The sequence below is a fragment of the Pipistrellus kuhlii genome, unplaced genomic scaffold (genome assembly GCF_014108245.1).
Source record: "Pipistrellus kuhlii isolate mPipKuh1 unplaced genomic scaffold, mPipKuh1.p scaffold_m20_p_56, whole genome shotgun sequence".
NCBI lineage: Eukaryota > Metazoa > Chordata > Mammalia > Chiroptera > Vespertilionidae > Pipistrellus > Pipistrellus kuhlii.
The window spans coordinates 161650-178292 of record NW_023425558.1 but is presented as its reverse complement, the minus strand read 5'-3'; the positions used below and the strand labels follow the sequence as shown (position 1 = coordinate 178292).

The 16643-nt window shown below is 64.1% G+C and overlaps 1 protein-coding gene across 15 annotated transcripts; it reads right to left on the bottom strand.

Moving 5' to 3' along the window:
• Positions 1-1442: 1442 nt before the first annotated feature.
• On the bottom strand, positions 1443-16281 carry EHBP1L1 (EH domain binding protein 1 like 1). 15 transcript variants are annotated; one of them, XM_045573738.1, is made up of 21 exons: positions 15942-16278; positions 13585-13642; positions 13286-13381; positions 12916-12969; positions 12649-12827; positions 12424-12566; positions 11938-11973; positions 11785-11850; positions 11538-11700; positions 9986-11372; positions 9428-9943; positions 8844-9001; positions 8711-8759; positions 7706-8308; positions 3926-3983; positions 3755-3810; positions 3539-3662; positions 3223-3322; positions 2217-2290; positions 2028-2142; positions 1443-1779 (listed from the first exon to the last, which is right to left on the bottom strand). In XM_045573738.1, exons 1-21 carry the CDS (start codon positions 16043-16045, stop codon positions 1680-1682), a joined length of 4239 nt encoding a protein of 1412 aa, XP_045429694.1. In that variant the 5' UTR covers positions 16046-16278; the 3' UTR covers positions 1443-1679. The 15 variants fall into 15 exon arrangements, with proteins under 15 accessions (XP_045429694.1, XP_045429693.1, XP_045429697.1 ...); XM_045573737.1 differs by having other exon boundaries at positions 9428-10044; positions 10081-11372; XM_045573741.1 differs by having other exon boundaries at positions 9428-9595; positions 10676-11372; positions 15942-16275.
• Between the last annotated feature and the right edge of the window lie 362 nt (positions 16282-16643).

The following is a 16643-nucleotide window of genomic DNA, read 5'->3' as shown; positions in this document are numbered from 1 at the left end:
AAAAAATGTGTCCTGTAAGTAAATTACATCTAGAAAAATTTTTCTTCTTTTGAAAACCAGTTTTCATTTGTAATAACAGTAAGACAGCCATGAAAAACACATAGTACCAAAATAAGTCAAAAAAAAAAATAAGAAAAAAAAAAATTGGGCAAAAAATTAAAAGTATCCCAAGTAAAATTTATAGAAAAGATTCCTTTATTAATTTTGGTCGAGATATGTTTGTATATTTTCAGAAAACAACTCTAAGACCATGTGGATTCCTGCAACAGAGAAGAATTGACAGGAATACTCCAGCCATAAAGGCAGGAGGAAAAACAGACCAGAGATGGAAGATGCTGACGACGCCTTGCCATATTAGCAGTCAGCAGATGTACGTCGCTGCAGGTTGTCCAGGACCAAACCAGAGGTCAGACCTGCATTGACACCATTTTTCCACCATCCGGATACCATTGCTGTCATGGACTCAGAACTCTTGGACATTAAAATTTGGACTCAAAAAACTGTGTGACACTGAATCTGGGATTTAAAAACTGTTGGCCCAGAAAGAAATGTACTGCAGACTGATTTCATTTGACTCTCAGCATAGCCATCGTTGCTTATTTCATTTTTTGTTTGTTTATTTGTAGTCTGCTTATGTAAAATTTTTTAGGGAAAGAAAACGGGGGAGATGCTGGAAACCAAATCTTATTCAGCTGGGAAAGAGATGTTGACAGGAAGCCAGGAAGGCTGGTCAACAACTTCAATTGCTTTAAACCTTTAGTTGAGATTATGTTAAGTTGAAGCAGCTGTTAAGCCTCAATAAAAGGGGATGGCAGGGCCAGAGCAGTCGTAGTTCTCCCACTAGAGTTGGACTACCGCCTGGCCCCCCAAGTCGCCAAATTAAATTCAAGTCTCTTCATTTGTGTGCGGCCCTTCTCCAGAAGCTGAACCCTGAATTGGAACTCTTTCTACGCCAGCTGGGAAAGAGACGCCAATATCTGGCGCCCAACGTGCGGCGGGAAAGAGAGTCCAATACTTGGGGACTGAAGGGTCCCAGGTTCGATTCCGGTCAAGGGCATGTACCTGGGTTGCGGGCACATCCCCATTAGGGGGTGTGCAAGAGGCAGCTGATCAATGACTCTCTCTCATCGATGTTTCTAATTCTCTATCCCTCTCCCTTCCTCTCTGTACAAAATCAATAAAATATATTAAAAAGAAAAACAATGAGATCTTTTTTTTAAAGTGAAACTTTAAAAAAATTAAATGGTCAACAATCCCAACTCCATTTTTTGTCTCTTCTTTGGAAATGGCTGTTCCCCAGTCACCCCAAAGCCCATCAACCTTGGCAGGTCCCCCTCAAAGCCCGCAAGGCCCCTTTAGGATCGCAGACAACCTTATCGGCCTCAGCGCCAAGCCCTTCCGCCCACCGAAAACCGGCGCCCAGAGAGAGCCGTGCAGCGAGGCCTCGTCCAACTTTATTGCTCGCGGGGCCAGGGCGGGCGGCCACCGGGCCCGCCCCGCGGACACACTCACTCACAGACAATAAAAATAAATAGGCCCGGCGCCCTCCCCCCCGGACCGAGGCCGCCCGAGCCTCCGGGGAAGGAGCCACAGCGCCCCCTGTAGGCGGCGCAGCAGCGGAGGCCGCGGTGCCGGGAGCCCGGGGCGGCGACGGGGACGGGACGCGGGCTCCGCGGGGCTCAGCTCAGCGCACAGCGTTCGCGCCGGCTCAGCTGCCGGCTCAGCTTGCGGCGCCGCTGCTCCAGGCCGCGCTCCAGGCGCTCGTCCTCCTCCAGGGCGCTGCGGGGGGACGGGGGTCAGCCCGCGGCCGTGCCGGCGCTGGGGGTGCGCGCCCCGGCCTTCCGCGCCCCGCGCCCCGGCCCTCCCCGCTCACCGTTCCCGCGCCCCGCGCCCCGGCCCTCCCCGCTCACCGTTCCCGCGCCCCGCGCCCCGGCCCTCCCCGCTCACCGTTCCCGCGCCCCGCGCCCGCGCCCCGGCCCTCCCCGCTCACCGTTCCCGCGCCCCGCGCCCCGCGCCCCGCCACTCACATCCGCTCCTTGTGGTCCAGGTCCCGGACCAGCTCGTCGCGCTGGTTCACCAGCGACACCAGCTCCTCCAGCAGGAGCTGCTCCCGGTGCTTCTGCGCCGCCGTCTTCAGCCAGTCTGCGGGCGGGAGGCGGGTCAGGAGGCCCGGCCGAGGCCCGCCCTCCACCCCGGCCCTCCGGCCCATCTCCCACCTTCGATGGCTAGCATGGCCCGCAGCTCCCGGCTCAGCAGCTCGAACCTCCGCTCCAAGTCCTGCTCCTCGATGCTGGGAGGCGAGGTGACGGGTGCCGGGTCAGGGGAGGGGACACGGAGAGCCACTCCCTGGCCCCCATCCACCGCACCACCAGGTCCGAGGACTGGGCTGGGGGCAGAGCTATCTCCTGGAGTCAGCCCTCTCCTTTGTTCCAACAGTTGTTGGAAGTTTATATTGTCTCCTCCCATCCCCCACCCCTTTTTAATTATTGATTTGAGAGAGAGAAACATTGATATTGTTGTTCCACTTACATATGCATTCATTGGTTGCTTCTTGTATGTGCCCTGACCAGAGATCAAACCTGCATCCTGGCCTACGTGGATGACTTTCTAACCACTGTGCTACCCGGCCAGGGTGCCCCACCCCTTTTCAAAATATAAAACAGCCCTGTGTGTTGCTCAGTGAGCATTGCTCCCTGCACTGGATGGTCGTGGGTTCAATCCCAGTTGGGAGACAGATGGGAGGCAACCGATGGATGTATCTCCCTCTCCCCCCCCACTAGAATCAATGAAAAAAAACATTTCCTCTGCAGCCCAGAGGGATTATTTGCATGAACATTACTCAAAAACAGCAGGTAGTAAACTTATTCTGAAAAATCCAAAATGCAGGACGACAAAGGCGATTATGGGCAGAGCGGCTCCTCTGATGCCACTGCGACACCAGCTCAGGTCTCGCTGGGCCTGGTTTCCTGACGTAAAGGAACAGGGTCAACCCGGGGCCTCAGCCCCCACCTGTCTGCACCACATTTCTCTCTCATTAGTACAATTAGCACCAATTTAAGAGGCACACACTTTAAACAGGAAATTGGGGGATCAGATGGCTGAGCAATTTTTCAAAAAGATCCTCGGAGAAGAAAGCAGTGAGTCGCCCTAATCAAAGGAGCAAAGCCCCTCTGCTCTGGGCGGAGGGTGGCGGGGGCCGGGGCAGGCAGGGGCCGCGCTCACAGCAGCTGCAGCTGGTCCTGCCTCCGGATGAGAGCGTTCTTCTTGTTGACCAGCGTGAACCACTCCTGGATCAGCACCTCCTCCTGCAGCTTGTTGGCACCTGTATTGGGCCGACAGTCACGGGCCTGCCCTGGACCTGGGGCTCCCTCATGGCATCCCAGAAGCCAGAGTGCGCCCAGCGAGCTGCTGCCCCGCGCAGGGCCTCAGGGTGCCCGCTGTCAGTGGGGACGTGAACCGGGTCTCGCCTCCCCCAGCTCCCCCAGGCCGGGAAGGGCTGCAGGTGGCCCGCGCTGGGGCGTGGACTCCAGACGCCCACCTGACACCATGAGGCTCCTCAGCTGCGTCTCCACCTCAGCCGCCCGCCCGTCGATCTGCCTCTGCTCCTGCTCCAGGGCCTGCAACTCCGCGCACACGTACTGGCTCGTGTCCTGGAACCGTTGCTGGTGAAAAGGGAGGGGGTCAGGGTGGGTCCCCCCAGGCCCTGCCGAGGGAGTGCCCGCTCGCCAGCCCCTCCCGCCTCCGCCCACCTTACCAGCCCGGCCTCTTCCCCGGGCCCTGGGGACGGCTCCTCCGAGGGGGGCCCGCCACCTGCAGACAGAGCCCAGGCTGAGGCACCCCCAGCGACACCCGCCCCAGGAGGCCCCCAGCGCAGGGTCCCTGAGCAGCTTGGGCTGGGCTGGGTCCGCCCCTCAAAACTACTCACCGGGGGGCTGCTGGGGGGCCGGGGCTGGGGGTGGGCTGGGGGCAGGGCTGGCGCCTTCCTGTGGAGGAAGGAGACAGTGAGGGCTCGGAGGGGCCAGCCAGAGCCTTACACACGCGGGCAAGGACCCGCAGTTCCATCCCTGCCCGCCCGGCTGTGTCTCCGGTCCTGCACACACCGCAGCCCGACCCCCAGCTCCTCTAGGAGGATGCCTCCTCAGAGGAAGGAGGCCTTCTCTTCCCGGCCCTGCGGTCCCGGCCAGTCCACTCTCTGAGCCTCACAGAGCACTGCTGAGAGTCAGGGGCGAAAGACTGTGAGGGGCCAGCTGGAGCCCCTCCTTCCCACACTGCCCCTTCCACGGAGCTCCCCCCTCAGGCCCCTCTGCCTCCTGCCACCTGGTGCTGGCATCCCTGTCCCCGCCAGGGCCCCACACAGGGCCAGCACCGCCACCTACTGACCAAAAGGGGGTGCTCTCCTGTTACCAATGTCTATGCCTAGAGCAGCCCCACATCACATACCCTGTTTCCCCGAAAATAAAACAGTGTCTTATATTAATTTTTTTCTCCCAAAGTTGCGCTAGGTCTTATTTTCGGGGAAACACGGGTATCCCTCAGGACAGGAAAGCTGCCTGGAACCACCGTGCAAACTGCGGCTCGAGAGCCACATGCGGCTCTTTGGCCCCTTGAGTGTGGCTCTTCCACAAAATGGAATGTCACCGTGCTCTTAGACTGGAGGGCAGGACTGGCCCCTGATGTGCCCCGCCCCTGGCGACTCCCAGGGACTGGCCTGGGGGCCCCCAACTTTCAGCTCAGCTGACAGCCAGGCCCCACTGATGGTTCCCCACTGTCCACCCCACCCTGCACCCCTCTGAGAAGGAGTCCCAGACCCCCCTTGCTCAGGTGCCATCTCTCTGGCCGGAGTCAGAGTGGACTCCGCACCAGCCGCTCCCCGGCCCCGCCTGTGACACCCTCAGGCACACCGAAGCTCTTCCTGACCCTCCGCCTCTCCAGCCACAACCCCAGCCAAGGCCCACCGGCAGCCGCAGCCTCCACTCCACCACCCTGACCCCTCCCAGGGCCCCCCTCCAGCTGCAGTCATGGACTTCACTTCCCCAAGCAGCTTCCTCAGCCTGGAGTCAACTTGACCTTCACAACCCGGCTCAGCTCCACCCCCTCCAGAAGCCCCTTCAGGCTGCCGTACCGCTTCCTGCTTCCCTCTTGGCCCTCCATGCCTCTGGGGCGCCCCAAGCCCCAGGCTGGGCAGATGCTTCCCCCATCATAGCCCCCCCCCCCCCCCCATCGTGCTGTCAGTTCCCCAAGTCTCCCCGGCCAGAGGCGGCCCCTGCAGACAGGGTGGGCCCAGAGCACGCACTCAGAGCACACAGATTACCGTAAAGCTTTATTATATTATCATTAAAGAATAGCTGACATTGACTCAGCGTTCATACCCTGGGCATTCTGCCTGCATTCGCTCATTTAGTTCCCCAACAACCCGAGAGGCAGGCACGACTGCTCTGCCCACTTTACAGATGAGGAAACTGAGGGTCACAGGTGAGGCTCATACAGAGCCTGGCCGAGGGCCCAGGGACGCTAAGCCAAAGGTTTGTTCCCAGCGTGGCCACCGATTGGCTGCTTGCCTCTAGGCCAGTGGTCGGCACACTCATTAGTCAGCAGAGACAAATATCAACAGCACAACGACTGAAATTTCCTTTGAGAGCCAAATGTTTTTAACTTAAACTCCTTCTAACGCCACTTCTTCCAAATAGACTCACCCAGGCCGTGGTATTTTATGGAAGAGCCACACTCAAGGGGCCAAAGAGCCGCATGTGGCTCTCGAGCCGCAGTTTGCCGACCACGGCTCCAGGCTGAACAGGACCCCTGGGCCTCTGTTCGTGCTCCTGAATGTCAAATGGGAAGAAATCCCAGCCCTGTGTAACCTGGAGCTGCAGGCTCCAGACTGATTCCCTTTTCAGAGACACCTGAGGGGGTTCCCAGGCCTGTGCCTCTCTGGTCAGGAGGAGAGCACAGGGCAGGCAGGGGCTTTGCCCGGTCACACAGCCAGTAGTGCTGGCCCAGAAGAGGCCACCCTTCAGGCTCAGGAGCCTCTTTCACCATCTCCCTGAGCCTCACTGTTCCCACCTGCGAAATGGGCTAGTCATTCCCCCAGGAAGGGGCACGGTGAGGAGTCACATGGGTGTGGAGGCAAGCCAGCCCCAGCAAGAGCTCACCAGCAGCAGGCAGGGGCAGGACAGCGCAGAAACCCAGCCTCAGCAGCAGCCGAGCTTACTCACAGCAGCGCTGGTGGGAACTCCAGCACTTCCTCCTGTCTGCCCAGACCCCCCTTCCTAACCCCGTGTGCGGCCCCTGCTCCCTGCTCCCTGCAGCCCTGTTGCGGCCCCACCCCAGCCTCAGGGCGCCGCCTCCATCCTCCTCCAGGACACGGGAGCGCCCCAGGGCGAGGCCGGCGGACATTCCCCCTCACACAGAGGCATGGGGATGGGCGCGCGGCCCGAGGAGAAGCCCTCTCCGTCCCATTGACCCAATATCTCCTGTGGGACAAGAACAGGAAGAGGCCTGGCTGGGAAGGACCAGGAGACTGCAGGATGAAGTCTCCCTTTATTTTTTTATATTTTGATTAATTTCGGAGGAAGGGAGAGGGAGAGAGGATAGAAACATCAATGAGGAGAGAGAACCATTGATTGGCTGCCTCCCGGCCCATAGGTAGGTAGACGCTCAACCACTGAGCTACGCCACTGGGAAGCCATTAGCAAGGCTGTGCCCAGAGGCCAGCAGTCTGGCCAGGCCTGTGACTGTGTCCCTCTGACTCCTGTCAGTCACACCTCCTGGGGTGCCTCTGGGCCCTCCGTCTCTCCTCAGGGCTCAGGGCTGTGCCTCTGACCCTGCCCTCAAGGCTTCTGCTCCCCCGGCTGCCTCACCCCCACCTGCGGGCCTGACCCCAGAGGCCTGGCAGTTCCTGCCGCCATGTTTGGCTTGTGCGGGCCCCTCCACTTTAGAGCCACCCCTGGCATCCCCCACCCCACCCCGGAAGCCTGCCTGTCCTGTCCTATCCGCCTGGCTCAGAAAAGGCTTTCCAGTGTATCCCCTTTTCCTTAGAACCCGGGAGCCATCCCGGGCAGCTGGAGGCTGCAGTGGTCTGGCCGCTGCTCCTGCCGTCACAGGCAGGATGGTGTAGTGGGCAGACCGGCTGGAAAGCCCCGGCCTGGACTGCAGTGGCTCGGAGTCAGTCCTTGCGCAACCCCCTGCCCCCTCTGGGACCATCTCCCCTTTAAGATCTGTGGCGACCACCCACGTGACACCCCTGCAGACTCTGGCCTGAGACCCGCAGGGGATGAATGGAGTAGGAGGGTGCCCAGCGGGGTCTCCAGTCTCCAGCCCCCCATCACCACAGAAGGGAGGAAACTGGTTCCCAGTTTAAGGACCCACGCCAGAGACTCAGTGCTGGGAGGCCCTGAGCGGCCCCGGGGTACGGACAGCTATGCCCCCAGCCTGCGAGGCGGCGACTGCTAGCGGCTGACCCTGGGCCACCTGCAGGGGAAGGAGGGCCTGCAACCAGGAGCCTCTGGGCCTCTCCTTCTGGAGCCCATGATTCCAGGAGCTCGGTGCCAACACTTCACCGCCGCCAGCAGGTTCCCCCGGCCGCGGCCAGGGCTCTTCCCTCTGATCGGAGAGTGCCTCCCCGAGCCCGCGAGTCCCCAACCCCAAACCTCACCCCGCGCCAGCTCTGCCCCGGGGCACCCGTGCCCCCCGGGGGAGGGGCACTCACCGCGGCCGCGGCGCCGGCGTCCGGGTCTTCGGCGGAGAAGGAGCTGCTGTTCCGCAGCCGCGAGCGGCGCTTCCGGAGCAGGTCGGCGTCCCGCACGTGGGAGAAGGAGCCGTGCGCGCGGGGCGGGGGCACCGGCCCGGCCTCCCCGTTCACCGAGGCCCGGCGCAGCCGCACGCCCCCCGCCGCCGGCGCCGCGGCCCCGTTCACCAGCCCCTCCGCCGCCGCCGGGGCCTCCGCCGAGCGCGCCTCCGGGGCGGCCCCGGCCCCCTGGTCCTCGGAAGCGCCCTCGGGGGCGGCCCCTGCCCCGCGGCTCGCGGGCTCCTGGGGCTCCTCGGGCGGCTCCGCCCGGTGCTCCCGCAGCCGCTGCGCCAGGCCGCTGGCGTCCAGGGCGTCGGGCGGGCCGGCCTCGGCGCTGGCCACCCGGTACTTGCCCGCGCGGCCGCCGCCCTCCAGCTGCACCAGCTGCAGCTCCTGGCCCGTGCAGAAGGCGCGGATCTGGCACAGGTACGTCATGACGATGAGCTTGTCCGGCACCGACAGCAGCACCATGTCCGCCGGCTCCAGCAGCCGCGCCACGCCCAGGGCTGCGAAGCCGTCGAAGGCCTGGGGGCGGGGGGCGCGGGTCAGCGGGGCGGCCGGGGGGCCGTTGCCCAGCTCCGCTGTGGCACCACCCTGGGCCGCCCAGGCTCCCCACGACCCGCGTGCCAGGGTTTGCCTAGCAACGCCTCCACTCTCCCATTGGAGGGAGCGTAGCAACAGTGCAACGCTCATGCAACCCAGCAACGGCGCAGGAAGGAGCGGCTCTGGAAAATCCAACTAGTGGAAATACGCTTTAACACCCACACAACGAAACTGTGGGACACCAACAACTTAGATTTTAAAAGAACAGAAGGATAAAAGGTGGCAGAACTTCCAAAAGCCAGCTGATTCCGCTCCTGCAGACATGATAATGGACCGCAATCTTGGCCCCCCTTCCCGCCAGGCCCTGCTCCCCGCCCCCCTCACCTGCTTGTTGTTCTGTTTGATGTTGAGTGGGTCCAGGGAGGCGTAGTCACTGTGGAGAGAGCTCTGGTCAGAGGCTGGTTCGCAGGGCCCCCGCAGGCTCCCCAGGGCACTCCTGCCCCCTCTGGGGGCTCACATCTTGTCCGGGTAGAATCGGTGCAGGATGGCGCAGAAAGCCAAGCCGTTGCGCCAGGATGTAGTAAAGTTGGTGACTCGGACGCCCCGGTAGCCAGCGGTGACTTCCTGGCACCACTCCAGCAGCGACTGGCTGGAGCTGACCGGGGCGGGTGGTGCCTGGGGACACAGGGATGGGCTCAGGGGACGTGAACAGACGCCCTCTGCCCTTGGGCACAAAACAGCCCCAGCTCTGGGTTTGTAGGAGTCACCAGAGACCACCGGCCAGAGCCTCGGAGCCAGGCAAGAGTTTCCAGCTCTGGGGTCATCTGCCAAAGTCATCTACACGATCTTACCCCCAGGCAAGGTCAGGCAAGGTCAGAGGTCACAGCAGCCACACCTCAAGGTCAGCCCAGAAAAATCAGCTTAAGGATGTCCCACTCCATGCAGCCCAGGGAAGACAGGGTGGGGGGGCCAGGGTGTCCCCGGAACTGAGCCCGCGCCACCCCACCCTGTCGGCCAGGTGGGTCCATGCAGAGCCGCCATCGGCTCAGCCCCAGGTTAGTGGGAAGCAGAAGACTGGGCCTCGGCAGCCCCCATCCCTACCTGGCTGCAGGGCAGCCTCCCGTCCTCTTCGGGCTCCTCTGGGGAGGAGGCCCCTGAGGGCCTGGGCACCCCAGCCCCTGCCCCACTGGCCACCTGCGTCTCAGTCAGGCTGGCCTCAGCTTCTCTCCCCTTCTCGGTTCCCAAGACCCCAGCCTCTGCTTCCTGGGCCTCAAAAATACCAGATTGGTTCTCTGGGGGGACTAAAACTTCTGTCTCTGCTTCACAGGCTCCCCACACCCCAGGCTTGGCCTCTGAGATCCCCAAAACCCCAGCTTCCAACTCCTGGCCCCTCAACACGGCAGGCCCTGCCTCTGATCCCTGGGACCCTAACGCTCCTTGCTCAGTACCTGGGGTCGTTACCGCCTCCTCAAACACGAGGCCGGTCTCTGCCTCTGGGACCCCGGAGACCGAGTTCTCAGCCTCCAAAACGGTGCTTCCTGTCTGTGGAGTCCCCAGTCCCTCAGCCTCTGACATTCCAACCTCTGGCCCTGAGACCCCTGCATCCCCCACCTCTGTCTCAGTCCCCGGCCCTGGGGCCTCTGAACCCCCAGCTGCTACCTCCTGGGTCCCCGATATCTCAGCTTCTGTCTCAGTCCCCGCCCCTGGGACCCGTGAACTCTCTACCTCTGTTTCTATCTCGGGGACCCTTGAGCCCTCAGCTGTTTCCTCCGGGGTCCCCAGAATCTCTGCCTTTGTTGTCTCAGTCTCAAACCCTGGGCCCTCAGAACCTCCTACTTCTGTTTCCTGGGTCCCTGACACCTCGGATTTTATTGCTGAGACCCCTGACCCTCCCACCTCTGTCACCTTGGCCCCCGGTATTGCAGGCTCTGCAATCTCTGCTTCTATTCTCAGTACCTCTGAGACCCCTGTTATCACCTGGGCCCCCAGAATCTCAGTCTCTGCCATCCCAGTCTCTGTTCTCAGAACTCCTGAAGCCCCAGCCTCTGTTCTCTGGGCCTCCAGTTCCTCAGACTCTGCCATCCCAGCAGCTTCCGACTCAAGGACCCCTGAGCTCGCGGCCTCTGTCTCCTGGGCCTCCGACACCTCAGCTTCTGCCGTCCCGTTCTCTGTCTTTGGGAACCCTGACCCCTCTGCTCCTGTCTCCTGGCTCCCCAGAACCTCTGATTCTGTCCTCCCCATCTCTGTCCCCAGGATGCTCAAGACCCCAGTTTCTGCCTCCCAGACCCCCAGATCCCTAGACTCCGCCCCCTGGTCCGCTGTGGGGGGGGCTTCCTGGGACCTGCTCACCTGGGGGCTGGTGCTTGCTGCTCCAACAGAGGGGCCCTGCTCCAGGCCTGTCCCCCCAACACCAGGGGCCCCACCCCTCACCTCTGCACTCTCTCTCTCCTGGCCTGCAGGTCCCGCTGGGGGTGAGCTCTGGGCAGCAGGAGCCTCATCCTGGGTGCTGACCCCAGACCTCTCCTGAGAGGTGCTCAGAGGAGCCTCAGGCGTTCCCTGCACCCTTGCCTCAGACATCGCCCCTGGAGCCTCTGGTCCCTCAGTGTCCACCTGTCTCATGTCTGACCTCTGCTCAGCATCCACTTGACTAACTTCTGAACTCTCTTCAGCCTCCCCCGTTCGGACCTCTGACCTCTTAGTGTTCACCCCTCTGGGTCCTGACCCCTGCTCACTGTCCACCGCACTGGCCTCTGGCCTGTCCCCAACGGTGCCTTCCTCAACCTTGACTGTCTGCTCTCCCAGAGAGTTCCTGCGGCCTCCGTCCTCCATGCCTGCGTGCGGCCTGGCGCCCTGGGCCTCTGTCCCTTCCTGAGGGCTTGCCCGGGCCTGGGTCTCCCCAGCAGAACCCACTCCTGCGGGGGGAGCCCCCGAGGCTCTGGGGGCCTCATCTTTCCCTTGGGGGACTGAGGGCCAGGGGGCATCAGAGCATTTCCGGAGCCGAGGGGCCGGGACAGGGGCCAGATCCTGGTCTGAGTGTCTTGAGGACCTGAGGAGAGAGCAGGAGGGGGTGTTGGAGGAGTCTTTTGCCCCCCCTCTCTCAGCCCCGGCCCCGCCCCTCAGATTGCCGGGGTGCTGGAGAGGCAGGTTGGTAGAGGGCGTGCAGCGTCCTAACTGGTCAGGGCACGGGGGTGGGGCTGGTTCCAAAGCTCACCTTGTCTCCTGCGGGGTTCCGGGGGGCCTTGGGGCTCCAGGCCCCACCTGGCCCCCGACTACAGTAGCTGGTTCTGACCCCTGGCCCCGGGAGGCCCTGGCGGGGGGCACAGGGACACTCACAGGGGCTGGGCTGGCATCCTTAGTACCCGGAGGGCTGGCACCTGGGGAAGGAAGAGGGAGGGGGTGCTGAGGCCTGGGCCCTGACTGGAGGCCCAGGCCCCATCCAGCCCCAGTCTGGGCCTCACCTGCCTGCCAGGGCTGTGCTCGGCCCTCCTCCTCCTCACACAGTGTCTTCAGCTCTCGAGGGGGATCTGGGGGAGGGTTTGGAGGGGCAGGTTCAGCTCAAGGCAGAGCCTCGAAGGTCTGACCCCCTCCCTCCAACTGGAGGCTGGGCCTACCTGGGAGCCGCCCCGGCCTCAGGGCGCCGCCCTGGCCTGCGAGAAGAGACAGGCCCGAGAATGCAGAGAAGAGAGAGGACAGGAGGACAGACAGAAAAAAAGGCTCAATAAGCTAAAGGGAAGGATGCGGAAGCTGTGACGGGCAGAAGCGTGGGCGGTGAGAGTGGTGAGGGTGCCCCTCTCTGCATCCACCTTGGGCACAGTTATAGGACAGGGACAAGATGGGGGAGGCACCCAGGCAGGTGGAGAGGGCCAGAGGCACGGGGGACCTGGGAACGCATCCTGCAGGTCAGCCAAGGCCCCAGGCCCCACAGGAGCGGGGGCCCAGTTTGGACAACCAGGGTGGCAGGGCAGAGCGGCCTGGGCAATTGTGCGCTCCGTCACTGGGCGTACACCAGCTGCCCCTGCCCCACAGGGCAAGTGGCTTCTATGCCCCACCCTCCCTCCGTCTTGGTGGTCAGGCCACGGCCACGGCTGTGCGCCCACCTGGCGGGGGGGCGTGAGCCCGCGCCTCAGGGACCCCTGGGCCGTTAGCCTCCTCCTCGTCACTCTCAGCAAAGTCGTCCAAGTTGCCCACGTCAGTCGGCTTCACGCTCATAAGGCTCGCCAGACTCTGCATGTCATCGTCCCTGGGGGTCAGAGGTCAGGCGTGAGGGCTGGGGTCAGAGGCTGAAGACGAGGGCCGGGGAGGGAGGGCGGGCGGACACTCACGTGGCTCGGCCCTCTCGCAGCAGCACCCCCGACAGGGTGAGGCTCAGCTCCGCATGCACCACCTTCACCGACTTGGCCTTCAGCCGCAGCCGCAGCGGGACCTGGGCGGGCACGGGCCCCGCATGGCGGGCCAGGTCCACCTCGGCCGAGGCCAGCACCTTCCGCTGCCCCTTGGACTCCTGTGGGCGGGGGGGGGGGCCTGAGGAATGAGTACAGTGCTGCCCCCGAGCCCCCAGCCCTCAGCCCCCAGCCCCCCACAGCACTCACATTTTCAATAACAAACGTCCACTCTTTGGCCTCATACTGGTCCACGTGGGGGTCCTGGGAAAAGGGGGGCACCGGTGAGCGCAGGGGCTGCTGGGTAGGGGCAGGGCCGGGAGCAGAGCCTGTGCCGGCTCAGGGGTGTGTGGTCGGGGCCTTCCCACTTGCTAGTCCATCCTGCCTGGGCTGCCCCAGCTCCTCCTGGTCCCAGCTCTGTCCTACGCCGGTGGCAGGTCATGTGTCGCCTCCAAGGAGACCTCCTGGCCACTCCCGCTGAATAGGCAGCCCTATTCTCGGTCTCACCAGTCTTTCCTATTTGGATGGACAGCCCGGCAGGGGACCCCAGCCCAGGTGCCTCACGTGGAGGCAGACTCACCCTGTACAGGGTGACGGAGATGTCCACGTTCTCGGGCACCATCCACACCACGGTGCCACGGTACGGGTTCTGGATGCCCGGCTGCCAGCTGTGGGCCTGCAACGAGCAGTCTGAGTCCTCCCCCAGCCGTAATCCTCCCCTCCCCCTTTGCCCTTGCCTTCAACCTTGATGGCATCTTTCTCTCCATTCTGTGGATTCTGATCCGAACCAGAGCCCAAGACCCCATCAGCCCTCACTCACGTTACCCACACACCCCCTGGCCCACCCCTAGCCTGCACCCCCAGCTCACATCTCCCCACCTTGGAGCAGATGCGCCGGTTCCGCCGGGTCCACACCACCACCAACTTATCCGGCTGCCTGGGAGGGGGGAGGGAAACAGGGGGGACACTCAGTCAGGCTGCCCAGCTCCTCCATCTCCTCCAGGGTCCTCCCTCTGCCCACACTGCCCTCCCCCAGGAGAGGGCATGGACAGCCCCTTATCTGAAGCCACAGGAGCAGGGCGGGGCTGCTGAGCAGGGTGGGGCCCGGGGCAGAAGGGCGAAGGCCTGATGTGGTCAGGGGGGTTATGAAGGCAGGGAGAAGGGACCGCACAGACGGACACCGAGAAACTCAGGAGGTCCCGCCAGAGGCCCAGCGAAGCCCTTCACTCACACCGTTTGGGAAGCGCCTCTCAGGGGCAGAGCAGAGGCAGGACCCCTGGGCTCAGAACAACAAAGGTGGGGGAGTGCTAACCAAGAAGAAAAAGACCTCACGCCGACCTCAGAGGCGGGAGAGAGCCGCGCAAGCGTGTGGTGCCTGCACGGGGTCTCCCGGAGATCGGATGTGGGCACAGAGCACGTGTGGGGAGGGGTGGGCAGTGAGGGGGCTCCGGGGTCGATCGGAAAGTGCAAGGTCCAAGTTTGGGGGGAGGCCCCGAGTCAGAGGAGGGGGCAGGGGTGAGAGGTGGCCAGAGGGTCAGAGGCCCCCCTTGTTTTTAGACACCCTCCCAGGGCCTTCTGTGCCCTCCCAGGGACCCGGCCCGGGAATCAGCGTGCGTCCCACCTCTCACACCCGGAGCCCCGCCCCCAGCTTTGCAGCGTGATGACTCCTATGAGGGGCCTCCGGGAAGGCCTCCAGGCTCTATCGAAGCTGAGCAGACGTGCAGGGCAGACTCAGAGGGCAGGCAGAGGCGTGAGGAGACAGAAAACCCAGAGGAGAGTCCCCGGGCAGGGCCCCGTCCCCGCACGGAGCTCACACGTGGCTGGGCCTGGAGGAAGGGGCCCCTTTGGGTGAGAGGGTGGGGGCGGCCGAGGGCAGCAAGAGCCTCCTTGCCTGAGCCCAGTCCCCTGCCAGGGCACTGAGCTCACCCAGCGCACTGCCCCTTGGCTCTGGAGTCGGAGCCAAGATGCATGGCTCCTGTTCAGACCCTGAGGATCTGAGGCCTGGAGATACGGGGGCCGGGAAAGGTCACACAGCTGACCCTGAGGCCTCTGGCCTGGAGCCAAGCTCCTTCCCCCACCCAAACAGCAGTGATGGCCCAGCAGGGGTACCCATGGGGCCTTCCCAGAAAGGGGAAGTGGACAGGGGTGCCCAGGGAGGGCGGGGCCTGGCCGGCAGTCTGACTCAGCTGGGCACGCCCTCCCGGGAGCTTGGACCTGGGCAGGGGCAGCTCCCGAACCTGGCTCAGAAGCCGGGAGGCCTGACTGCCCGCTGTGACTCACGCGCGGTGACATTGCCCACACCTTTGGCCTGCTCTGCGGGACCATGTCTGCTGTCCTCTGGCCTTCCCCGCGTGGCAGAGCCAGAGGCCAGAGTCCCCCCTGCCAGCCCGGCTGCCCGGGCCTCGCTGAACGGGCCGGCCCAGCAAGACCAGGGATATGGCAGCGCCCTAAGGGACCCCAAGTCCCTTCCTACCCCGCAGCCCTTCCTCTCGGGAGCCTAAATTTAGCCTGGCGGGTAAGATCCCCTCAGCTGTGCCCTAATCCAGCCAAGGCAAGCTGACACCGGTGAGCACATATATTTAGGGTGTGACGCAGGGGCCTCGGCAGCTGGGGAGAACGAGATACCCTGTCCCGGCCCCCACGTCTCCCCCACCCCACTACCCTGCCTCCCCAGGCCTTCTCTTCCCGGACCCACCACCTCCGAGGCCCCTTTAAGCCACTCCCGCCTCCCTCCTCATCCCTCCAGCGCTCAGTTTCCCCTTTTAAGGACATGGTGGAGATGAATCCAGCCTCCCGGAGCCCAGGCTGGCTGGGTGGGGGGGGGGGGGAGAGTGTTCTGGCTCAACAAGTGGGCAGGGGGGAGGGGCAGCATCCTTGTTCCCAGCTGCACTGAGGCTCCTGGAGGCTTCCCCCCAGCCCGGCGCCGCACACCTCGGAGCTGGCCACCCCGAGCCATCCTCTGGCCAAACCAGGCCTCCCTTCCCCCAGCCCGGCGCAGCTGAGGGAAGTGCGGGCACAGACAGCCTCAGCGGAAGTCCTGACTCCACTCCCTCAGAGCTCCCCCCACCCCCTCCAGCTCTGGGGGTCCCACAAGCTGCCAGGGCCCTTCTGGTGCCTGTGCCCGGACAGCAGGGGCTGAGCGGGGGGCGGGGGCACGTTGGCCCAGCGCTGGGGCCGGGTCCCCGGGCTCCGGAGGCGGGATGGGGTCCCCGCAGCCCGGGCCCCGGTGCACTCACCATTTCTTGGTGCACTCCACCACCAGCTCGTGGTAGCAGGCCACGAAGTGGAACTTGGCGGCCCGCTTGCCCACGCGCTGCAGGCGCTTCCACACCGAGGTCATGGCCCCGCCGGCGCGCTCAGAGCCCGGGCTCCCGCTGGCCCGCCGCCGGCCCCGCCCAGGCCCCCATGGCTCCGGGGCTCCGGCGCGCTGCCCGCCCCGTCGGGGCGGAGGTCTGAGGCTCGGACCCGGGCCGCCTGCGCCGGCGGGTCCGGCTGGGACGCGGGGCCGGGGCGTCGGTGCCGGAGCGCGGAGCGGAGCGCGCCGTTTCCTGCAGCCGCACCCCCGTCGGAAGGCGGGCGGGGCGCGGCGGGCGCGGGGCGGGGCGGCCGGGCTTCCGGGGCCTTTCCCCGCCGGGGGGGGGGGGGGGCGGGACTCAGCGCCGCGCGCTGCGCCCCGAGGCGGCGGGGCCGCGCTGGCGGGGAGAGGGCACCCCGGGGCCGCCCTCCTCCTGCCCACAGCCCCGCGGGGTGCGCACCGGCAGCCCATTCCCCAGGCGGGGAAACTGAGGCCCAGGAAAGGGGAGACTGCTCAGGCGCGCCCATCACTCATCGCCGGCCCCGGAGGAGGAGTCAGGCACCGGGTGGCGGCTCTGCCGCGGCAGCATCCGTGTGCCGGGCAGAGCCGGACTCCTCAGCCTCAGCAGGAGCCAGTCCCAGCA